The 26,380-nt window shown below is 36.7% G+C and overlaps 1 protein-coding gene across 2 annotated transcripts in view; it reads right to left on the minus strand.

Moving 5' to 3' along the window:
* Positions 1-26,380, minus strand: part of LOC145686381 (small ribosomal subunit protein RACK1-like) — a 97,408-nt gene that overhangs the window by 33,653 nt on the left and 37,375 nt on the right. The window contains exons 3-4 of one of the 2 annotated variants that reach the window (XM_081759652.1): positions 24,852-24,962; positions 2,713-2,829 (exon numbers count right to left, since the gene is read on the minus strand). In XM_081759652.1, the coding sequence (XP_081615778.1) occupies positions 2,728-2,829; positions 24,852-24,962 (213 nt within the window). In that variant the 3' untranslated portion in view covers positions 2,713-2,727. The remainder of the gene's footprint in view (positions 1-2,712; positions 2,830-24,851; positions 24,963-26,380) is intronic. The other variant, XM_081759651.1, reaches the window with a different exon arrangement.

Consider the following 26,380-nt stretch of genomic DNA (forward strand, 5'->3'; position numbering starts at 1 on the left):
ATTGAGTGTATTGTAATAATGTTTGTGCTGTGATGGATATACTCGGACATGCACATATACGTACAGAGTGGAGATTGTTTATTGACTCTTCCTAAACTAGTTTGAAAACTGTCCTTTAACACAATGGCAACAAATTTCCTTCAGTGCCTTTGGCTTATGCAACTAATATGAAGGGAACTTATGAAAACATCAAAATAGTGTTAGAAAGAATTCAGTATGAGAAATACAAGTGGACCGTTTGCTGTGATTTAAGAGTTATTTCTTTGTTAATGGATTTGCAGCTTGGTTATATGAAATATTGTTTCCTCTGCGAATGGGACAGCAGGAACAAAGCGGAACATTACATCAAGAAGGAATGGCCAAAGCGTGTATTAACTCCTGGACAGAAGAATGTTGTTTATTCTTCACTGGTGAGCCCTGATAAGATAATTCTACCTCCTCTTCACATAAAGTTGTGGCTCTTCAAAAACTGTTAAGGCAATGGACAAAAGTAATGCACGATTTTGTTACCTCAAGGAAAAGTTTCCTCGGCTTAGTGACGCTAAAATCAAGGAAGGGATTTTTGTAGGCCCCCCAAATAAGATGTTTGATTCGTAACCAAAAATTTTGAGGATCTCTTAACTCCGGTTGAGAAAACAGCATGGTGTTTTTTTTTTTTTTTTTTTTTTTTTTTTTTTTTTTTAAGGAAAACAAAGCCCCAAATTACCGTGAAATTGTGATTTCCTGCAATCATTCAAAGAAATGAGTTGCAACATGTCCCTTAAAGTTCACTTTCTAGACTCCCACCTGGATTTCTTTCCTGAAAACGTTAGTGCTGTTAGTGATGAGCATGAAGTTTTCATCAGGACATTTCCTCCATGGAGAAGAGATACCAGGGACAGATGAGTTCGCAAATGCTAGCTGATTACTGTTGGACACTCAAAAGAGATGTTCCAAAAGCCAAACACAGAAGAAAGTCGACAACTAAAACATTTTAGTTAAGGTAAGTGTTCATTTATTAAGAAGATACCACTCACTTCTTTTGTATTATTTATTAAATAGACATAAAATTATGTTTTAGTGCAGTTCCTGTTTCTGTATCACTATATACAAATAGCAAGTTAAGACAAAAAATCTTATAAACTACTTTTTGGAGGGAATTTCCAACAAAATCCCTCTAGAAATTCCCTCATACAAAAAAAAAAAAAAAAAATGGTGACACGGTGTATACATCATTGAAAATATGTTTTATTTCAAATCCAATGAGGTATAAACCGTGCTTATATTGTAATTTTCGTGGAAGTTATATGTAATTTTATCTGCACTAATGAATATGGTAAAATGAACAGTACACATAGCATATTTTTATATAAATATGTTTATTTCTCCAGAAAGAATAATGCGATTTTTATGAAATTTAGAGGGCTTACTAAGTATAAATCAAGCGAACTTACAATATAATTTGTGTGTTTATATACCTAAGGGTACCCGAGCTACAGGTATGAAAATGGTATAAAAAAGTGAAATTTGAGGGGAAATTTCCCGAAAATCCCTCTTTCACGGGAAAACTGAGGATGGAGAAAAACTAATTGCAGATTCGAATTCTACGTGAAAAGTTCTATTAGAATCAGGTGTGCCTTTTCTTTTGTGTGCCAGAGAAAAAGTATTTTTTGTCGACTAATGTAATTAATGAAAATGAATGGTAATGCAAGAATTAGCGAAATGATAACGTGGAAGAAAATAGAAGAATCCATGAATACCATGTTATTACCACAAACTCACATGGCTTAGGATCAAACCAGGAACCCCTTGGATCAGAGGTGAGCACTACAGTACTGAACAATCCAATACTGAGCAATACAAATTTGGATATACTGAAGTTAAAATATAATAGTCAATTTTAATTTTTCTATTCGTGTGTTCTCGGAACTAGTGTCAACTAATTTGAGTCCTAGGGTTTGTATTTGTTTTTAAAACTATTCTTGTCCTGCTTAGAATATTAAAGTACTAAAGTGCAAGTGCGTATCAATGTAGCGCATGGGCGCCCGAACGGGGGGGGGGGGCGCACCCTGGCTTACGAAAATGTATACGTAACATAGCAAACCACGTATATTAAATACTAGAAATACCAGACGTAATATAGCTACCATGGAGATGCTTCCCTTAGAAAATTTTCTTCGGGTGCCCCTGCTGTAGCGGTCAATTTTGTTGTTCTTGCTTTCATCTTCGTGAAATTGTCCTTATTCTATGGAAAGAATCAATACGCTCAATTTCATGCTTTCATGTCCAACGATTCAATACAAATCACTACCCTTCTTGCATCCTCTTTGCGACGAGTTTCCAAAATTCGTGTAAGTAAACAAGACATTCGTACTCTTTATATGAAAAGAAAAAAAAAATCTAAATATCAAATATCGTGTCAGCCCGTTTAATGGTTCAGAAAACCTGCAATAGTGGAAAGTTTTATCGCCTGTCTTTCCTCTACGTGAATTTCACAAAACCACTCTTATCCAGAGTCTATTGTAACCTCCCAGTGGTTTCGGGCAACTTGTATAAATAGTACGTTATATAGTAAACAAAGAACACCTATTTAAACTACAAACTAACTTAAGTAAATGTTATCAATGCTTGTTTGTTTAGGACTTTTGTGCCTTTTCTGTACTGTCACTTCAAGAGTTATTAGAAAGGATAGGTACATAAAGTGAACTTATAAAAGGAAAGAATTGTTCCTACCTTGTAAATTAAATACTATTCTGCAATTTTGTGGAGAATAATAACTTTCATTATTACTCTATCTTGTCTTGTCACTTTCCTGTATTCGGCATTTATGAGTTGTCCGAATGTGAATTGCTGTAATTGACAGATTGATAAAATGGCTATTAGTGTAAATTTTAGTTGGTTAATAAAGCTGTTTATTATTGTATCCTGGTCTTTAATTTGCTCTGTATTAAGTTCTGATTTTTTTTTTTTTTTTTTTTTTTGTATTCAAATATAAGAGAAGTCTGAAATAATGAGAATGTGATACCAATTACCCACGGAATTAGGTGGCAACTGCGGATTACTCGCGAAATAACGGAAAAAGGACACGAATCAATACAAAACTGATTTAAACAATTTTTATTTACAGGAGGGGGGCCTACAAATATAATTAGGACTTAAACAGTTTTCTCTACGAGAAGTTATCAAAAAGTTTGTGCAATCACCTAGAAGGTGACGAACTACAAACCTCTTGGAATGCATTTTATAGTTAGGTCCTTGTATGTTAACCATTCAAATACTGAACGCTACATTTTTTCCCCAGGTAAATCACTGAAAGTGCGAAGATTGACGCTCCGTGTCTCAAGCGTGTCATTTAAGTTCCTCCATCTTCAGGAAAAAATAAGCACAGCACATCAACGAATAGATTAAAGAAGTCTATGGGGATGAAAAGCCAGTCTATGAGATGGATACAAGTGGAAACAGCAATTCTAAACTGGACACACAACCATCACGGACGCCCCTAGATCTGGAAGACCATCTTTCATTGATGCTGCCTTGGAGGAAGTTGATATTATAATGGAAGACAGAAGGATAATCATTGAAAGTGTTCTGTATGCAACAGGAATGAGCTATGGGTCTACCTGGAATATCATTCACAACCAGCTACATCTTCAGAAGGTGTTAGCATGGTGGATGCCACGACTGCTCACACCTTTCCAGAAGAGAAATCGCGAGGACGATGTAAAACAAATGTTGCATCGCTGTGAGGTAGATGAAGAGGACTTTTTCGACACACTAGTGAAAATAGATGAAAGTTGGGTTTACTTTTGACTCAAACAACGGAAATGAGCAAATAATGGAAATACCCTCCTCCCCTATCCTTAAGAAGGCACCAGTGCAGAAGTCGGCCGCAAAGGTGATTCTTTCCGTTTTCTGGGACTATGAACGAGTCATGACAGATTACCTACCACAGGGGCAAACTATTACTAGTACCGATTATTCCTGACTAAGCTACGAGAGGAATTGAAGAAGCGTCGTGGATTGGTCACAAAAGTGGTGCTGCTTTTGGTAAACAATGCACCAGTTCAATTGCCCATGCATCCATGAAGAAGGTAGTAGAATTAAAATATGAAATATTGCCCACCTCCATACTCACTGGACCTAGCACCACGTGACTTCTTTCTCAGAAATGAAGTGTTCACTAAGAGAATGCCATCATTTCTGAGGTTGAACTGTAGTTTCAAAGCCAACTGCAGACTTTCACAAAACGAGCATACGGAAAGTGAAAATCGCTGGTGAAAAAGTGGGCATGTACCGATACCACTTTTACACCGATATCGAAGAGGCCGCTACTGCCGATACCGATACTTTTGGACATTTCTTATATATTATCAGGAATTTTTGGAATAATGAAATGGTCAACATTGTAATAGGGTATGCAAGATATAACGCAAAATTTTGACAAAGACAAAAAGCAGAATTTCATATTTGGTTTCATATAAAAAGTATATTTCCTCTAAATATAATCCAGCTCACACAAAATGAACTAAAATGCAGGAAATATTTATACAGTGTAAACTTAATTCTAAGACTCAGTGATTGATATTTAGAGTGATAATGTACTTTCATAGACACACTGCATTTACTAGTCTCTATTAAATACCGATAGTGGCGACGATTGGACGTTAAAAATGTGGGGAGCAAGACATGATCTGAATATTTGTATATCAATTAGTTTTCCTGACTGTTTCTAACACTTGGTTTGACGAAAGGTTGTATAATTAGTAGGATACTATTTTTTCAGTTAAAATACCGTATATCATATTTTATTACGTAAATTGGCAAGAGTAACGCAAGTAGGTACTAGCCCTTTGTACTAACTATCCCTTTGAACTCAAACAACGAAAATCTAAGAAAAGATTTGATTTCTTGCTCATGAACATCTTAAAATTCTGTCTGGAAAATTGTGTGCATTGGCCAATGATCAGTTAATCAGTGGCTACCGGTCACAACTTGGTACCAAAATGTTCACTATCCTTTTAGCTATTGATCAATACAAATATCTCTCTGACTTACAGTTCAAGATATTGGCCAAAAAGTTCCGATTTTGAAAGATTTAAGAAGTCATATCTCGGAAACAGTAAGTCATAGAGATGATATTGGTGTTGATCAATACCTAAGAGGATGGTGTACATTTTGTTAACAAATAGTAACCGATGGCCACTGGTTACATCTTCATTTTTAATATATGGTGATAAATGACAGCTCAATATAGCTAATTCAACAGATCCCCTAATACGCAGGTTCCAAATATGTAAATGTATTATCGATCAGGGTGGATCCGGGGGGAGGGCGATTGCCCCCACCCCCCAGAAGTCAATTTTTTTTTTATTTTATATATAAATAAAATCCATCTCAGAGTTTGGAGCTCTTAAAAGTAGTTCTAAGTAGCAGTATTACAACCCACCGCCCCCTCCCAGAAATCCGTCCTGGATCCGCCCCTGTTATCTATTGAATTTAATCAAATACATTTAATATATAATTTCATATAAATTACGGAAAAAATAATTCTTTTTAAGTTCGTTCTGGCAATGCTCTTCGAGCATCTTAAGGGTTTTTTTTTTTTTTTTTTTTTTTTTTTTAACAGAAAACAAGCCAACGAAAAGGGCTTTGCTGCGTCTGCAAAAAAGGCATTGTTGCGTCTGCTACTAAAAAAGATATTTTTTTCTTTCGACACCAATTTGTAACTGCGGAATATCATAAATACTGAAGGCAAAACAACGAAAAAGATAGTTCATTCTTATTACTCTTTTTACAATGAATATTCCTTACTATCAGAAAGAAAAGGCATTTTAGGAACTATCGATTTTTGTGCAACTAAAGAATAACTTGTGAAAAACTCTTCTTCCTTCGCGAAATGTTCTTCCAATTAGTTTCTATGTGGCTGACTAATATATCGAGCCCTTGTAAGAAAAAGTATGCTGGAATCATTGCGCTACTAGAGATTAATTTTTAGGCCATTTTCCGTAGCAATTAAAACGCAATTTATGTAGCTTTCTAAACTCCACGGGAAGACAAATAACCAATACCTACTCACGCGACAGCAAATATTATATGGCACCATTTTCTTCTATGAACCAGTAATACGTACAAAAACTACATTTCCAAATGAAACTATATACATTAAGGGATCACTTAAAAAAATGTGGGGCATTCTGCCTCCTCTAATCGCCACTTCTCCATACATATAATGCACACGGATACTACCGTTACAAATGTTTATTGTTCAAAAAAAAAAAAAAAAAAAACTGTGCGTAGTGAACCATAAAAAAATACGTAAGAGTTATTTAAGCGAAGTCGAAAATAATAAAACTATTTATTAACTTTAAAACTAATTGTTTTTAACAAGTAGGAGAAAATAATGACGAAGTGAGTCTTGTGGGTTTCTCCCATAGCATTTTCTTCTGAATCGAAACCAGTCTCATTTTGGATTCAAATGACGGGTCTGCTATCCTGACCATGGGCTCCCAAAGGGGGAGGGCAGGACGGGACCCGTTCCCCCTGGCTCATGAAAATGTATACGTAATATAGCAAATCACGTATATTAAATACCAGACGTAATATAGCAACCATGAAATTAGTTCTTAGAAAATTTTCTTCGGGCGCCCATGATCCTAACTGAGGACCTTTGGCTTTTCTTCACCAGTATTTTGGTATGGAGCGACTAAAAACATCAGTTTAGTACGAGTAGTGCAAATCAAAGGCGTACATATGCATAAAGAAATCGATTGTACAATTGATAATAATTTAGATTTATTTTTATTTTTATGCATTGTTAAGAGTGATTTCAGCCGAATTTATTTTAAAACAATTAGGCAGTAAAATAGTGATAGGTGTGTCTTGTAGTGCAAGAACGTTTATGGAAATTGTTCTCATATACGCATAAATACATGGTGAAATTGTAGTTTTGTCAGATTGCGTAGTGAAAGAGATATCTAAAATCAATTATATTTTATTATTAAAAAAAATAGATCAATTTTAAGTCTAAAAGAAATCTATCAAATATAAGTGTCAGTGTTAATATTAAACAAATAGAAAATAGTTTGGAAAATGTATCGGTAAATATCAGTGTCCATTTGTCGATACCGATACTCCCAAAAGTGACCGATATCACCGATAGCGATATATCGGTACTCTCTAGAAAAAGTGTCGCTCAACACTGTGACTACGTCGAGAAGGACTAATACGGTCATGGGGTGTCAGTTTTTCAAAATAGATTTCTTCTAAGTGATTGCACGAACTTTTTGTTATCTCCTCATACTTACAAGATTGTTGGTTTACTTTATTTCTTTTTTCGTACAATAAAAATCCCTCAACTAATTTTGTTTTATCATGTGTTAAAACACCTCTTTATATGTAATATTTCCCCTAACACTGTCACAGTGTAATAAACCATCGCAAAAAAGAACAAAATCCACGATTAATAGAGAGTAGTGTCTACTTTTAAATATTTCTTTTTAACAAAATCAAAAATCCACACCTCAATACAGAACTAGCTTAAATAACGATTGGCATACAATAAATAGCTTTAAGAAAGAAAAATTACACGATGGCTATTTTATGACAACAGTTGGTTACTTATAATTTCACTATTTGCCAATAAACAGTTTACCTGCTGACAACTTAATGACAACCAAATACAAGAAAGGACAAGACAAAGTAACAGTACAGTAACCATTCAGCATAGAATTTACAACGAAAAAGTTAGTCTCTATTTTTCCTTTTTATTTATTTAACAAATTTATTTTGTGTAACCCCTACAATTTCAAAAAACATTCACTCCAATGCTCTGATAAAGGTGACAGGCACAAAACCACCGAAATTACAAGCAATTAAACATTCATCTAGAAAACTACGATGAATCTGTAGAAATTGATAGTTTTATACAGGGTGTTTCAAAACCACCGACAACGTTCGAGAGATACCTGATATCAAGATAAGACAACTTGGTGGTGGTGGTAATTCCGCAACAATTTTTATAGAGGTAGTTGGTGAGTACTTCAAATTATATGCCAGTAGCCAAACTCCCTCTATTAAACTTGTTACGTGAGTACCTTAGGATTCTGAAACACGTATTTTTGGATAGCGCATATATTAATTCCTAAGTGAAGTCTTGACCCGACTACGATAGGTCCCATAGTTTTGGAGCCGTAGGCCTTTAAAGTTCATTTCTTCATATTTTCGGCAGCCCATAATTCCGAAAGGAAGCAATTGTGTAGCCAGGTTGGCCTATACTTTTTGTCATATCTTGGTGTCAGGAATCATCTCCCAAACGTTGTCGGTTTTTAAACACCCTGTATAAATAACGTAGACACTAACAAAATCACACATTCATAATCTTTACATTAGACAACCAAGCATGAGGGCAGTACGCAAAGAATTGCCAGCAAAGATAGGAAAAGCAGTACACAGATCAGGGGATTGAGAAATTGTCCTGTCGTGGAAATGAAGACACTGATTGGGAATGGAAAGTATGCTTTACATGAAAAAATGAACTGTGGATGAAACTAATCATTGACAATGCCAAGAGAGAAGTAGCAACTTCGGGAGCTTTATAGCGAATGTAAGAAAATAAAACATCATAATCAAGATAATGCTGTGGAGGCTAGTTGGAGAGCTCTACATCCAGGAAGGATGATTACTTTTATTTCCAGAAACTCAACTGAGCCAATTATTACACTACAGAGGAAAAATACAAAACAAACATTTATTTTATTAGTCGAATTCCACTCTTTCCATTTCCATTCAAGTTCTGACAAAAGAAAGCTAAAAGAATGTACATATCTAAGCAGTTTTCCGAAAGTGTCTTTTGGTAAAAGTGAAATGTTCAATCCCTTGTAACACCCTTCTTACTTATTCAAAGTTCTTCATACTATTCGTAATATGAAATTAGTCTAGAAGGGACTGAACCTTTGGCGCACGAGGTAGGTAGAGTGAGTGAGTGAGAGTGTGAGTGAGTGAGTGTGTGTGTGTGTGTGTGTGTGTGTGTGTGTGTGTGTGTGTGTGTGTGTGTGTGTGTGTGTGTGTGTGTGTGTGTGTGTGTGTGTGTGTGTGTGTGCTCTCCATAGTTTAGGTTATGAGTCGCAGAGGGTCAAGCCTAACATCATTGGCAGCTGATAGTTGAAGCTAGTAGATGTGTGAATTCTTATCAGACGTATTGTGCTGTGATGACTGAAATTTGAGTAAAACTGCATTACAGGGCTGTTATAAAGTCCTTGATATAAAACAAATGCTTATAACTATTTTTAAAAAATAATGATATTGTAGTGAAATACACTTTAAATTGTGCTATGATCTGTAAATTTTCGGTTGCCAACAAAGGCTATCATAATGAGGTTAGCAACACTGGTGACATCAAAGATCATGAATATTGCGCCAGTATAAGAGAAAGTACATGAAATCAGGTGTGTTGGTGCAGCGCAACTTTAGACGAATGTACAGAAGTATCTCCTGATGTCAGGAGTATAAAAGTTGGCACAGCAAGTTTCTAGCTACTGGGAGTGTTTGTGATATCCAAAGAAGTGGTCGGCTGCCAGGGAACACAACACGGTGCGAAGGGTTAGAGAGAATTCCAAGAAAATAGATTCCGCGACGGTCGCTGGAGTTGGGAGTACCTCAGTCAACAACGCGGAAGATAATGCATAAAACATTTGAAAGCCAAACCGAACAAGATTAAATTTGTGCATGAACTGACAGAAGATTATCAAGACACGAGACAGGAGTTCTGCGAACTGAGCTGAAACAACTGGATGATGATAGGGGACTTTTGCAATTACTCATGCTCTCTGATAAGGCACTTTTCCACGTTTCAAGGACGGCACACAGACACGACTGTCTTGTTTGGGGAACTGAAAACCCTCATGAATATGAAACGCATCAGACAACCCGAAAGTGAATGTGAGTTGTTCCGTATCAATGAACCACCTATAGGCCCTTTTTCTTCGACGGAAATACTGACAGGGGAGAGACCTTCAAATACTTACAAATTTCCTGATGCCCTGGTTAGGTTGGGAATTAAGCATCGCATCAACTACCAGCAAGACGGACCCGTCCTCCCCACACATTTTGCACAAGTCGTCAGGGACTACTTTGACCGTGAGCTACCTTGCAGATGGATTGGGCGCAGACGCCGCACCTCTTGGCCCCCCAGGTTTCCCGATTTAAAACCCCGTGATTTTTGGTTATGACGACACATGAAGACACAGGTGTGTACGAAAAACGGAAGAATTTGCAGGACCTGGAAGTTAAGATTAGTGAAGTGATCCATGACATTTCTGACGACGCCAGACGGAACAGCACTCACGGATTTCGCCGGAGGTTGCAGGAATATATGGATGTCAACGGAGCCCAGCTGGATGACTCCGATGTGTGGCGATGATGGCGGCGGTCTATCTATAAAGGATGATCAAAATGTAAGTCTCAATAAAGACCTTAACATTTTTTTTTTTAATAATGACATTACAGTGAAATAAAAGTTATAAGCATTTGTTTCATAGCAAGGACTTAATAACAACCCTGTACATTTTGCAATTTTATTTCTATAAAGGCGCAAATGCGGCGCAAACCCGTCAACAAATTTAAGCTACTTCGACCAAAATGCATAATTGAACAATAGACTAGACTAGTGGTGGTACAGTCGCTTTCGTTCTGAAATATTTCGAAGTTCAAGATGTTCCTCTCAGTGGTCAACCAATTACAACAAAGTTAAAGATACTCTAGCACAAACAGAGCAAGACCGGCACGTAAGCAATCAAGATATCACCGATGACAAACATCCACCAGCAAACAGAATCCATGTGCAGAAAGCTGGCTACAAAAATAAGCTTGACGTTTGGGTGCTGCATGATTCGACTCAAACATTTACTCGACCGAATACCTACCGAAACGTAACGAACTCAAGACATTTCTGAAGTGACTAATTACGAGTGATGAAAAGTGAATGACCTAATACAACAATGTGCGAAAAAGATCGTGTTGAAACCAGAAGCTCCACAGTCTGTGGGAAAGCCCACACTGACGCCGAGGAAGGTTACGCTGTGTGTTTGATGGGATTGAAAGGGCATCTTACATCACGAACTGCTGCCGCCAGGCAGTAGGCTCGGATCTGTACTGTCAACAATTAGTGCGAGCGTACCTAGCAATTTAAAAGAAACGGCCGGAATTAGTCAACAGAAAGGATGCCGTATATTACGTTGACAACGCCAACCTACATACATCTTTAATGACCAGTCAGAAACAGAACTTTGCTGGGAGGTATTAATGCATCCGCCGGATAGCCTGGATCTGGAACAGTCAGATTATCATTTATTTCGGTCTCTGCAGAAGTCTTTGAATGGTGTTTTATACGAAACTTGTGAAAACACGAGTCAATTTTCTGACCAGAAACCACAGACATTCTACAGCGGCGGGACTATGATGTTGCTAAAAATGGCAGGTCACTGAGAAAAAAATTGTTCATATGGTTTCGTAACGTTATTGTTAAATCACAAATGTATATGCTCAATACTTTTTAGTCAATCTGATATTCGACACTGGTACTGTGGGTATGTACAGGTATTTCTCCGTCCATCTCACTTACGTTATTACAGCCATAAAAGCCTTCAAAATTTAGACATTTGTGGATATCTGTGACAGTAGCGTCATTAGTTTGCAACACCGAACAATAAATGGGGTATTGTATGTTTTAATTTAGTATGTACACCTTGTCTCAAAAAGGTTGAGCGCATTCTTTATTGGTGTTTTGAGGCAAAAATTTTCTAAGTCCAGCTTCGGGTATCTTCGGGAAAAAGTAAGCCAGGTTCGAACCTCCAAGCCAGCCTTTGCAATCGGGAAAAAGTTTGCAGATGTGTTTTTCTTCTTTTAAATATAATAAGACTTGTTACCAAGTGTTTAAAAAAGTAACATTGATGGAAATACTTAATGATACAATATTTCGAAACCTTGCACATGCTTGTTTGTCATTTAGCTCTCTATACGTAATGGAGCATTTAAATACGTTAAAGAATCTTTCCATATGTAAAAGAATGCTCAAAGTTAAGAAATAAAACATAATTATCGCCTGAGTACTAAAATAAAAGTCAAAGTAGAACAGAAACAGCGTTTGTAATGGATATGAATGTCATAATTATCTTGAGATCCGTTATACATCGCTAGAAGCTTAGTTCTAGAAGTGCTTGTGTTAGCTCATTGGTAAGCTGTCGGATTTCAAATCATAAGGTTATGAGTTCGAATCCCATCTGGGTCAATACTTTTTTTAAAATTATATTTTCCGCAATGCATGAAAAATTATATAAAATAATTACATTAAAATACATAAGTTGTTTATATATAACATAATAATTGCAGAACATAGTAATTATTATGTTTAAAATATAACATCTGAAATAATTTTCACAGTAGGTCGTTATTATATATGAGAATGTTAAATACAAGTTAGGAAAATCGTTTAATAGCAATAAATAACTTATGTAGTGTATTTATTTGCAGCTATTTGTCATACAGATTTAACTTCAATATTCTCATTACAGTATGTTATTTATATTCGTGAAATGCAGTATATTCCTACGGATATAGAAAGTGTATAAACAGAGTATCCAAAGTCGTATCCTGCTTCAAGACACATTGCTTTTCCCGATCCCCTTAACGTCACGGAAAGAAACACAAATTCTCTTTAGAACGGAATGTCGTTACTTAGAGTCTCATTCGAATACGTTGAATATGCTTTTGTGTATTCATCTCTCTCTCTCTCTCTTTCGCTTTGTTTATGTGTGTGTGTGTGTTGCAGAATATCCCAAGTTGAATACAACATTTGCAAAGTATATGAGCATCATTGTCATCGAATACCAGAAATTGAAAGTCGTGTTTCTTCAGGTTAGGTTTGCGTGTTCATGTTAGCTCACTCGTAGAGTACGGACTTGCCACTGAAGAGGTCTTGAGTTCAAAGCCTACAGCTAATTATCATTCTTTTGTTAGTAGGATTGCACAGAAATCGGATACAAGGAGTGGTTTACTTCTAGAAATATTTTCAGAAGCGTTTAGGTAGCCCTGAAAAGGGCTGTTTTCGAGAGTTAAGGCGGGGTCATTAATATTGTGTCCAAGACCCTTCTGAATTTATTACACGCTCCATTCTTCTGGGCATGGAATCTATTACATGGGTGACAAATCTATCTCCTTCCCCTACCTCCAGCCATGCTTCGGAAACAAGATGCCACAGGTCATCCTGAGTTCTTGGTGGATCTGCCTCAGGCCAACTTTCCCTTAGAGTACGCTTCACTTCTGCTCACATATTTTCCATGAGATTGAGGTCTGCTCCACGAGGCGGCCAGTCGATTAATTCAATCTCAGGGTGCCCTGCGAACCATTCCTGAACCACACGGGAATTATGTATTGGCGACTGGTATTGCTGGAACTGAATTACACCATCAGGCTGAAAGAGATGGCACCATGATATTACTGATAATGTCTAAGTACTGAGCATTGTCCAGATGTCCTTCAATTCTATGAAGCTGTCCTGCTCCGCGACTGGAAATCCAACCCCAACATAAAATAGATACATGGCCACTGCGATTGCAAGCAGCCACATATCCATGGTCATATCGGGTGCCTCTCGGACGATACACAAAACGGCGTCCCTCCTTTGATGTTGTGAATATGGATTCATCTGAGAAAACTACGTTTTCCCAATTGAGACCCACATTCGCCTGTGCAAACGCGAGACGGTAAATTTTGTGGTCGTCTGAGAGTTTTTCCTTCACGGCAGCAACACGGCCACGTAACCCAGCATGACGAAGCCTTCGCAGAGCTGTATGCTTACTACCAGGAAAGAGAGAAGCTTCCCTTATCTGTCTAGACGTCCTTAGTGGGTCTAACCGGGCTTCGTTTACTAATCTCGCATCTTGGGCTTCGGTTGACACATGCGGACGACCAGGAGATCGTAAATTACCAGTCTGACCTGTAGCACCATATTTCCGAATCCATTGCCTTCCTGTAGAGGCCGGGACACCTACTCGCCTGCTAGCTGCAGTTGCAGAATAACCTTCCAACTCCCATAAAGTAATTACTGCTGTACGTCTATCCATAGTTACCAATGTTCTGAGCTGTGAGAAGAAAGCAATAGGTAAAAGCTAGTACCTGACGTGTGATTGGTTACTTGCACAAGCCTATTGTGGGGAACAGCGTTGCCAGATCTAGCATAATGATGCTAGATCTAGCATAATTTGCATGTCTCTAGCACCTAGCATCTTGCTTTTAGCATCCTGCCCAAATCTAGCACAATTTCAGCAAGTTATCAAAAAGCCGTAAAACCTGGAGAAGTTGGTCGTGGGAAGAAAAAGAACGGCAGAAATGTATCCTCTTCCATTGATTCATACACTCGGTAAACCATACAGGCAGTCTTATTTTCCTAAGTAAGTTCGGAACGGCTTTGGGCTTTTTTTTTTTTGTGGCTCCACCCAGGGTTTTCTAATCCTTTAACTCCGAGGCATGGGCGGAGCTATGGGGGCCATTCTCCCCCCAACTTTTTGACAACTTCACCATCTTTACTTCTGACTTCATGATCATATTTATTCCTGAAATGACAGCTCCGAGACCGACCAAAAATCTGCCCCCTCCCCCAGCAGACGATTCCCAAATCCGCTTATGCTGCGAAGTAATTTTCTTTCAAAATATGTAAACAAAAACTTTGCATTCATTTATACGATATATACGCCATTGAGTTTGGCAACGACTGCAGTAATTTAGTTGAGTTAAAATTTTGGTGCGTGAAGTATTGAGTTCTATCCATGCATTCTTGCTGTCTGTGTATTTTAAGTTACGTTATCGTATCTCAACTTTGTTTTTTTAAAACTCCTGAATTAGTAATTATGAGGATCTAGCATAATTTGACCGAATCTAGCATAAGTTCGATCAGGTTTTGGAATAATTCCGAGCTGTGAGTCTGGCAACGCTGGTGGCGAACGACTTGGTCAACGACTCGCGAAAGAAATCTGAAAATGGTGCGCCGTAATAATAATAATAAAAACAGTTTTTATAAAGGAATATTAATACATACGAAAAGCTGTTTAAAGAATGAATTGTTATACTGACTTTACACGTATAAAAACATATACCATATACCAAACAGATTAAGCAATATGATAATAGCTGTTTTGAGACGAACACTTTCGAAGTCCAACTTCGGGTGTCTTCGGAAAACAGTAAACTAAAGCTGCTGGTTCGAACCTCCAAAGCCAACCTTAGTAATCGGGAAAAGATGTACAGATATGTTTTTCCTTCTGTTAAATATAATAAGATATGTTGAAATGGTATTAAGTGTAGAAAAAAGTAACATTGATTGAAATACTTAATGATACAATATTTCGAGACTGTGTATTCACACTCTCGTTTCGTCATTGTGATTTCCATACGGAAAAGAGCATTTACGTATGAGCTCAGTTATATTTCAGAAGCAGCTTCCGAAAAGCGGTCATGTTAGCTCAGTGGTACACCACCGAGCGTTTAAATCGTGAGTTCGATACCCGTTCAGGTGAGATTCCTTTATGATATTCTACTTTCCTCAATGCATGAAAATTATGTAAAATAGTTACATTACAATTCATCAGTTGTATATATATTTTCATATCATCAGTTGTATATATCAGTTGAATATATATATTCATATCATTTCACGACATAAGTAATTCTAATCTTTAAAATATAACATCTGAGGTATTCACAGAACGTCGGTGTGTTATGTGTGAATATTGAATACAAATTTAAAAAAATCGTGTAATAGCAATAAATAAGTTATGTAATATATTTATTTGCAGCTACTTTCATCGCAGATAACTTCTCAATATTCGCATTACAGCATTTAGGTAGAGCATATCGAAAATCGGATCGTGGTTCAAAACAAAAAACTAGCTAGCCCCAAACTGTCACGTAAGAAATTCACGAATCGCAAAAGTAAAGTGAAGAGATTGAGAGCGGTAATTCCTTAATCGCTCTCTCTCAACTCTCTCTTATCTGCATTTATACATATAAAAGTGTATGTATGTATGTTCCATCATAACTCATGTATGCCTAGAGCAGGGTTTCTCAACCTGGGAGTCGCGGCCCCTAGGGGATCGCGAAGATAGGCGAAAGAGATAAATATAGTTAGAATCTAATACCAGAAATTATTTTTAAATATTATTTTTAATTTTGTTCTGATAGGCATACTTTTATTTTTTATACACACTGTAAAGAACAATAAAAAATAAGTCTACTGAACATTTTCAAAGGGTGTAGAATTCGTGTTACTATTCGGTTCAAAGTCTCTTGTCGTCGCGAATTCTGTCGAGAAATTTGAAGCTTAAAATATACAAAACGATAATCATGCCTGTTGTTCTGTATGGTTGCGAAACATGGTCGCTTACTCTGAGGGAAGAACACAGACTGAAAGTATTTGAGAACAAGATCCTTAGACGAATATTCGGACCCAAGAGGAACGGGAATGGGGAATGGCGGAAACTTCATAACGAGGAACTACATAATTTATACGGTTACCCAACATTGTTAGGGTCGTCAAGTCTAGGAGGCTTAGGTGGGCAGGTCAGGTAGCTAGAATGGAAGAAAGTAGAAACGCTTTGAAAGTCTTGACTGGAAGACCAAACGGAAAACGACCATTAGGAAGACCTAGGGGCAGATGGGAGGACAATATTAAGATGGATCTCGCTGAGATAAGAATACAAAATAGAAACTGGATCTAATTGGGTAAGGATAGAAGTCAGTGTAGAGCTTTTGTGAACGCGGCATTGAACCTCCGGGTTCCATAGGCCATAGAGTTAGTTAGTTAGTAGAGTTGTTTAAAAATGAATTTAAATCAAAGAGGTATGATATAAAACTAATGAGAACTGTATATAGAAATACTAGAAAAATACACATGAAACAAAACCTGCACATTGAAATACAATTAAAATTAAAACCTAATGAGATACCTAAGCATGGTGTAATTTCACTAGTGCGGCAATGCCCGGTTCAATCTTCATGACGAATATTATCAAGCCGTTTTCAACTGATAAGCGATTTCTTATCTTTGTTTTAATGTTTACCATAAAAAAAAAAAAAACACTTTCGCACAAGTGCGATATAGCAAATGGAATTATTACTTTTAAAGCAGCAATCACCAGACCAGGATATTCTTCTCTCCTCATCAGGCAGAACTTGTCCAAGTCTTCGTTACAGAAAACCAGTTGCAAAGACTTGTCGCATGATCATTCTATTATTTGGTCAAGAAGTTGTGGGCTTAGATCGGATACGTTAATGGCCTCTTCAATGAAGGAGTTTAACATCCATCTTGAACCAGCACCTTCGTCGTTGGGAATATAGATATTACAGTTACTGTATCCACTGTCAGTGCCGGGCGCCGAAAAGAGGGGCCACACATTTCGGAGGAAGTGTGTTACTTAAGTTAGGAAAGTGCATGTGCACATGTGTAAAATAGAAGGAAAAACGTAATAAAATGTGCTCAAAATTAAGGAAAGGTAGGGTTTATTTTGAAAATGTTATTGAGCTTCGTGCCAACCATGGTGGCGCTTCGTAGCTAGTCTGTCGACGTCACTCATATATAGGGTGACATCGTACTATACTCTCGCCCCGGGCAATGATTTTCCATGGCACTGTTCAGTATAAACAAAAAAAATGGATTCTACTATTATAGAAATAGGTATGTTAAAAATCCCACACAAGCTTATTATAAAACAAATTATAAAAGGGTCGCTGGCAAGAGCGTGTGATAAAAGGAGATCGTGATAGGAATTAGATTGAGAACCACTGGCCTAGAGTAATTTTAACCACATTTCTTATAGTTTCAAAAAGAGTGCTGTCGGGTTACCTATGGTGAATGGGAGGGGGATATATATAAAAGATTGCTAGAAAATGATCGATATTAGATTCATAGTTTTCGGGGTCGCTTAGATAAATAGTGAGACTTTCAATTTCGCTTAACTCCGATTAAGCTCTCATTAGTAGGGATGGGCACGAACGACTTTTCTTTGAAACTCGACTCGACTCGAAACAGACATCTTTGAGGTCTACTCTTGGACTCGGCGCGAAAAATATCTTCCAACTCGACTCGGATTAGAGTCAAGTCGAACCAAAACGAGCCAAATCCTGTGTGTAGTCCTACCTAGACAATACATAGACAATAATTATTCTATCATCAATTATACTACTGTTACTACAAATAATAATAATAATAATAATAATAATAATAATAATAATAATAATAATAATAATAATAATAATTATTCCTTTCTTCCTTCCCTTTCACTCTCTCTCTCTCTCTCTGTGTGTGTGTGTCTGGCTTTTTCTCCTTCTTCTTCTTCTTCTTCTTTTTCTTCTTCTTCTTCTTCTTCTTCTTCTTCTTCTCTCTCTCTCTCTAAGGCACTCCTCTCCCCCCCCCCCCAAAAAAAAAAGAAAAGAAAAAAAAAGAAAAAAGAAAGAAAGAAACTGAACTTTTCTCTCCCCGTTTCCTCCCACTCTCTCTCTCTCTCTCTCTCTCTCTCTCTCTCTCTCTCTCTCTCTCTCTCTCTCTCTCTCTCTCTCTCTCTCTCTCTCTCTCTCTCTCTCTCTCTCTCTCTCTCTCTCTCTCTCTCTCTCTCTCTCTCTCTCTCTCTCTCTCTCATGTCTCTCTCTCTCTCTCTCTCATGTCTCTCTCTCTCTCTCTCTCTCTCTCTCTCTCTCTCTCTCTCTCTCTCTCTCTCTAGAGGAGGAGAGAAAAAGTGTTTTGCTCCCTCTCTCTCTCTCTCTCTTCTTCTTCTTCTTATTATTATTATTTCCTTCCTTCCCCAATCCTTTCTTCCTTCCCTTGAGAGAGAGAGAGGGAAAGAGAAAAGAAAAGAAGGAAAGAAAAGGAGAAAGCACATTATGGGAATTTCACACGGGGAAGGCAGACTTCGGTAAAAAAAAAAAAAAAAAAAAAAAGGGAGGGGGAGGAAGGAAAGAATTCTCTCTCTCTCTCTCTCTCTCTCTCTCTATCTCTTTCTTTCCATTTTCTTTCTTTTTCTTTTCTTTTTTTTTCTTCTTCTTCTTCTTCTTCTTCTGGAGAGAGAGAGAGAGAGAGAGAGAGAGAGAGAGAGAGAGGGTCTTCCGTTTCCTCCCCCCATCCTTCCTTTCTTCCCTTTCACCGCCTTTCCTCTTACAACTCATCTTCTCCCTTTCTTCTCCAAATATGGCCAAGTTAAAAAAAAAAAAAGAGAGAGAGAGAGAGAGAGAGACAGAGAGAGAGAGAGAGAGAGAAAGAAAGAGAAACTGGGGAAAAAACGAGGGGCTGCTTCATATGGATTAACCCCAAAAGCTAGTTGACTGCCGACGTCGGTAGTCATGAAGTCTACAAGGCAAGGACATCGTTCATTACCCTAAGCTGTAAGCGTCGGTGGACTACAGATTGTCAACTATTAACCTCTCGCCAGAAATTGGTGGCCCCGCAGCGACGATCCGTGATGGCCCAAGTTCCATATTGAAAACTTTACTACCAGCGGCAGAGACGCGATGAAACGCCAACGAACCACAAAATTACTCTCCCAAAATATGTTAAAATGCCTATATGTGTGATTTGTTTATAGTTAGGTGAAACAAAAAAACACAAAACAAATACCCCGGGGTGGACGCGAACTATCAATATTACGATTACTAGGCACGTGTTCTTCTGACTTCTCCACGGAAACGATCATAAAAAGCTTGGTTGTTGAAGGATAAATCATTGACGTCTTAATTTAGCCAATCAGACAAACCCCTACATCTCGAGTTCTAGGAGGTCATACCATGAACCGTTTCAGATTTATTGCTTTCTGGTGGAGTACTATCCATGCGCAAAATTTAAGCATAATAGCCGACATGCATCTTCGGTGCCTCTTATCTTTAGTACAATTTTAACCAGAGATGGTGTGGGTCAATGAAAATTTGATCCACGACCCACCATGACCCACTATGACCCACCACCCAAATGACCCATTGCCCCACTCTGACCCATCAACCATCGTGATCCACTCTGACCCACCACCAACTATGAACCACTCCGACCCACCAAAACCCATCGACATCAACTCTGACCGATGACCCACGTCCTCCTCTCCATTGACTAAAGAGATTACACTTGTAATAAAACAAGACTGTGAAATTATCACTTATCGGAGTTTGAATTTCTACCGTCATTGGCTCAAGCACCTCTTTGTTACAATACTGGTGGGTCTGACCTTTACGATATATAATGGCAAAGTGTTTCTCATCTTCCGAATTAAAATGAATTTAAATTTATCATATGTAATTATTTCTTTGTTGCCTTACAGACACATTTCAGTAGAAAATAGGGTGAAATTTAAAAGTTTCGAATCAAGGAAAAGTAGACCAACGTTAAAAAAAAAAAAAAAAAAAAAAAAAAAAAGAGAGAGAGAGACAGAGAGAGAAACTAATTTTCTATATAATTAAGCATGCCGTACTAATTGGAAATGCCCATGTAATTAAGTTTAGAATACAAATTTTATGGCCATTTTTCTCTAACTTTATGGCTTGATTGCCTTATGCTCGGAACGCTCCATATATTAAACACCAGCTTCAGCAATTACAAATAGAAAGCAGTGGGTATAAAATTCAAAAAGAACTTTAGTTTGCATTACTCAATTTTTTTCTCAACTAACATCAATCGTTTTCGATTATTTTTACAAATCAACCCACTACCAATTTCCAATATATAGAAAATGCACCCCCGTCCCCCCGCTCATAAAAGACAATTTTAAAAAATACCAGGGCATATTCTCTTTATTTTTAATAAAGAGTTATATGCTGAATTTCAGCTCTCAGTTGAATGGCTTGTGAGATACTAAATTTTTCGCAAAAATTCGGACTTCTACTCCCCCTAAGGATATGTATTATAATGAAAGTGACACGCGTATGATAACTTCCCAGTTGGGATTGGAGCCTGATTATATACCAAACGTCAATTCATTTGACTTTGCAATTTGACCGTGATGATTACGCAGACATAGTTACTTTCATTTTTTTATGATACATATCCTTATTTCATATGTTACAGATGATTCAAAAATATTTTTTCAAGCAGTTAGCTCCTCTAGAATCTCACAGGCTGCATCCCAAAATCCAACTCCTACTATCCTATGACAATCCAAAAGTGACTGAACTTTTTTTATTAGGAACAAAGACAAAAGAAAAATGGAGATCTTGAAAGTAAAATGTAGAAAAGCTCGGTGCCCCCAATAACTACATATTTCTCCGCCCCTTCATTCCGAACTTAAAAATAAAACTTAATTCGAATATGGTTAATTAGTGAATTTATTACAGTTAAATTCCACTCACTACATGCTACAACTACAACTATGTAAGAAAAAATAACAACTGTGAAACATGTTCTGAATTACTATTACATTTCTTACGCTATTATTAAACATATTAGAATAGTAAAAGAGGATTGCTCGTGAAATAGTATATTTGCTCATGATTTTTAACTTTTTCATACGGAAAAAATTAAAATATTATTCAAGTTTTAAAATTTGCACTCTGCAAATATGTTGCCCTCTAGGCAATGGGACTAATGTGGACTAATGGGAAATGCTGCACTGTTAGCGGCGCTGAAAACTTATGATTCGATTCTAATATCGGTTGATTTCGATATCTTTATGTCGCTACGTAACCACCCTGGGTGCTAATGGGAGCTTAATTGGACTTGAATTGAAAGTAGAGTTATTCACCTAAGCGACCACGAAACTATGGATTCAATAATAATATCGACCCGTTTCTAGCATTTTTGATATGTATCCCGACAGTACTCTTTTTCCAGACTGTAAGAAATATAGTTAAAATTGCTCTAGATATATCAGAATTAAGTTGAAACACACACATAAATCCACTTTTATATTCTGTATAAATAGAGAGAGAGTGAGCGAGCGAGAGAGGGCGACTCAAGGCATCACTACTTCCACATTGCAAAAGCATATATCAGGAATAGAATTGAAAATCTATGTAAAAACTTTCTGCTGTGGCATGCTTCATAAGGACAATTCCAGTCTGCTCACGTGACCTTAGGGGTTCATGAATTTTTTTGCGAGCGTTCCGACTTTGGATTCTCTGTTTATACCCTCTGTTTATGCATCGAATAACTTTTCAAGAACATAAATGACATTCTATATTATGAATGTTGAGAATTACTCTCTATATGACAAATAGCTGCAAATAAATACACTACATGATTTATTTATTGCTATTGAACGAGTTTCTTAACTTGTATTTACATCCTCATATATAATACCGACCTACTGCGAAAATTATCTCAGATGTTATATTTTAAACATAATAATTACTATGTTCTGCAATTATTATGTTATATATAAACAACTTATGTATTTTAATGTAATTATTTTATATAATTTCTCATGCATTGCGGAAAATATAATTTTAAAAAAAGTATTGACCCAGATGGGATTCGAACTCACAACCTTATGATTTGAAATCCGACAGCTTACCAATGAGCTAACACAAGGACTTCTCGAACTAAGCTTCTAGCGATGTATAACAGATCAAGATAATTATGACATTCATATCCATTACAAACGCTGTTTCTGTTCTACTTTGACTTTTATTTTAGTACTCAGGCGATAATTATGTTCTATTTCTTAACTTTGAGCATTCTTTTACATATGGAAAGATTCTTTAACGTATTTAAATGTTCCATTACGTATAGAAAGCTAAATGACAAACAAGCATGTGCAAGGTTTCGAAATATTGTATCATTAAGTATTTCAATTAATGTTGCTTTTTTAAACACTTGGTAACAAGTCTTATTATATTTAAAAGAAGAAAAACACATCTGCAAACTTTTTCCCGATTGCAAAGGCTGGCTTGGAGGTTCGAACCTGGCTTACTTTTTCCCGAAGATACCCGAAGCTGGACTTAGAAAATTTTTGCCTCAAAACACCAATAAAGAATGCGCTCAACCTTTTTGAGACAAGGTGTACATCTGACATCTGTAATAAGCTGACGTGCTATTATTTAGAAAAAAAAAAGTTTGGGAAGACTATTCGTCTAGCATTATTGCAGAGTATGTCAAAGAATGTCTATGTCGATATTTCTATGAAGCAAAATATTGAAGGAGGGACATTGTCTGTTTATATATTTCAGCTTTTATTGTCTATTTATTTATTACAGTTTCTCATGCGATATCGCATCGCAATTCGTTACACAAAATCGGAAAATGCGATCCAAACAATTGTATTGCAATGTGAGATACATCAATGATCGTAGTGTATTATTGAAGAGGGCTATTTTTCAAGAGGAAAGAGTATCATTTTCCTTCATGACAAAACTTCTCTCTTTCGATCTTAAATACTGTAAAAATTCAGCGATTAATTCACTCGAAAACCGGCCGGAACTAGTCAACTTATGTTTTCTTTTAGGTGTGCTATGTTCAAGACCACAATCTACTATAGACTTCATACCAAGTTAACTGTCTGTGGAATTGACGACCGAAACCAATTTTCAATGGCTAGTGACCAGTACAGGAAAAAAAAAAAGCAAAAAAAGAGAAAATATTAAGTCCGCATATATATAGAAAAAACAGTAGCGGAATCTCAAATATTTTAGTTTGGTAATAATGCAATGGAAATCCAATTTTCTCCACCTAGTTGTAAAGAAACTGATGACATTATAGCAATCAAGATATTAGTTTTTATTTTGCAGATAACGAAAAAATAGCAGCCTGCACTATTGAACAGTAGATATTCATTAAGGTCGAGTACATTCAATCATCAGCAAGACATTAAGAAAGAAAGAACAGCGTTCCAAATAAAATTTGATGTTCAAGTTGGACCGGGAAGGTAGACAATATCAAACTTCAGAAGAATTCGCAAGGTGAATCAGTGTTGGACAATCGTTCTTATTCAAAAGATCAGAGGTTTTCGAAACGCGGCGCTCTGGTATGCTCTGGCTGGCTTACGACGGCTCTGCAAAATACTTGGAAAGTTTCAATGAAATGACACTTTACGAATGTCGTATGATTAGAATTATTTGAATTTCCGGTTTACAACAGTTGTTAACGGTCTTACATGAAGATTAATTTATGTTTAAAAAGTGTGTTTTTAATAGCACAAGATCACAATTTATGTATTTATGCATGTCTAGGTATGTATTTATGCGTGTATTAGGTACCTACATCGTCGTCGAAAAACCACGGAACCCTAAGGGCATCATGATCAGAAGTGTGGGAAGCACTATACTGCACCAGAATTCGTATTTTTTCAATAAGAATATATGAAAGCAAATCGAAGACTTTGGTGCAGCCACTTTAATCTCGGCCTATCAATGAACGTCCTCTGGGTATCAAATTTTGGGATAAGACTGGGAAAGATAGTCGAGACTGAAGTCAAACATTGCATATTCTGAAATATATACTTGTATATGGCAGGAAATGTAAATTCTACTACCGATGCCTTTTCATTCAGGAATAATATAGTTAAGTCGAAAGCTTAGCAGAATACTTTATAATAGTTACTTATATATCCTATATTTTTTTGTAAAATTTTAAACAATGTTATTGTGAAATCATTTCTTCAGTAGTAACAATAGGCAATAGATTTCGTCAATGTTAAAATTCAATCAATCTTCTGACGCACATTTTGTTTTCGAAATAGTTCTATTTAATCAATATTTTCCCCAAAAAATCAGGAAGATATAATACTTCGTTAATATTGTATGTGAAGTAATTATCGAAAAAACGTTAAAATATCAACGCGGTTAACTCTTCAAGGTAGGTCTAGATTAAAATTTTGCTTAACTGAGATTTTAACTATCTAGAACCAAGGACTTACCTGCATTGTGTACTTGCACTGCGCCAATGTATTCCATAATTTAATTGTCTTATCTCTACTTCCAGAGACAATCTGCCGATTATCAGCTGAGAAGGCAACACTTAACACATCCTGCGAAGATAATATTTATAATTATCTCTCCAATTTAACTGCGTCCAAAGTACATTTAAACTACAAATATTTAATTACTAGCATCAATTACCCGCTTCGCTGGGTTAAATTAAGAAAAAAATAGTAATATGTTTCGTTAGTCACTTTTTACTATTACTAAAGCGCTCCTTGATAATGATCATTTTCGATGATTTTATATCCCCCCTTCTCCCCATGTTGCGGGCCACGGCATCGGAAGTGTCACTATTCATCTCGGCGACTCTGATATTGGTCATTTTGATTTTTATATTATACACATTACCGGTCAAAAGTTTCCGGACAGGTGCTTCAACTTACATTTTAATGAACTAATCAATATATATATATTCGATAGGGAAAACTACTAATTCGAAATATTCTCTTTGTGTAAGTCCCTATAATGTCTCATGAGCATAATAGACCTCTTTCCTTTTTGTAGCATGTTTACATATAGTAAAAATGAAAGATTATTGATCTGTTGTCAAGTTGGCGATTATCTTAATTAAAAATAACGTGATCAAGATCATGGAATAAGTTTGCCTGATCGAGACACGGTTGAACATTAGCAGTTAATTCCTTTTTATAGTTGCCTCTGGAATATAATTTCATAGTATACAGGCCTTATCAACATAAGTAATGTCAGAAGTCTACATTATTAGTGAACAATATTATCAGATACAGTACAGTGACGTTTTGAACAGTGTTGTGTGAATTTTTTGCCCCCTCTGAGTGTTTGTTGTTATTATTGTTAGAAACCATGGACAGAGGTAAGATCTTAAGAGGCACGCGTTAAAGTTATTGCGAGACATAATGTGGGCTTTCCTATTCGTCAAATACCTTTCAAATTGAAAGACTTCATCTATTCTTGGTGATTCCATCAAGCGAAGAACATGGACAAAATATGAACTTGAAGGCCTCAATATTACGTCACATAGGACAGATCGTGTTATTGTAGTGTTTAGCAAAAGAAATTTGAAACTTACTGCACCGAAACTCCAATAAGAATTTAATCAGTCACCATACAAATATTTCAATTATTACTGTGAATCGACGTTTGAGACTAGCGGCACTCTGGGGAAGAGTTGCTGTGCAGAAACCATTGCTGGTTCAGTGAAAATTGTAATTCCAACTTCCACCGGAACTCCAATCACAATTTCCACTGAACCAGCAATGGTTTCTGCACAGCAACTCTTTCCCAGAGTGCCGCTAGTTTCAAACGTCGATTCACAGTAATAACTGAAATATTTGTATGATGACTATGATTAAATTCTTATTGGAGTTTCGGTGCAGTAAGTTTCAAATTTCTTTTGCTAAACACTACAATAACACGATCTGTCGTATGTGACGTAATATTGAAGCCTTCAAGTTCATATTTTGTCCATGATCTTTTGTCTTCGCTG

This window comes from Thermobia domestica, chromosome 5 (genome assembly GCF_964235325.1).
Source record: "Thermobia domestica chromosome 5, izTheDome1.hap1.1, whole genome shotgun sequence".
Taxonomy (NCBI): domain Eukaryota; kingdom Metazoa; phylum Arthropoda; class Insecta; order Zygentoma; family Lepismatidae; genus Thermobia; species Thermobia domestica.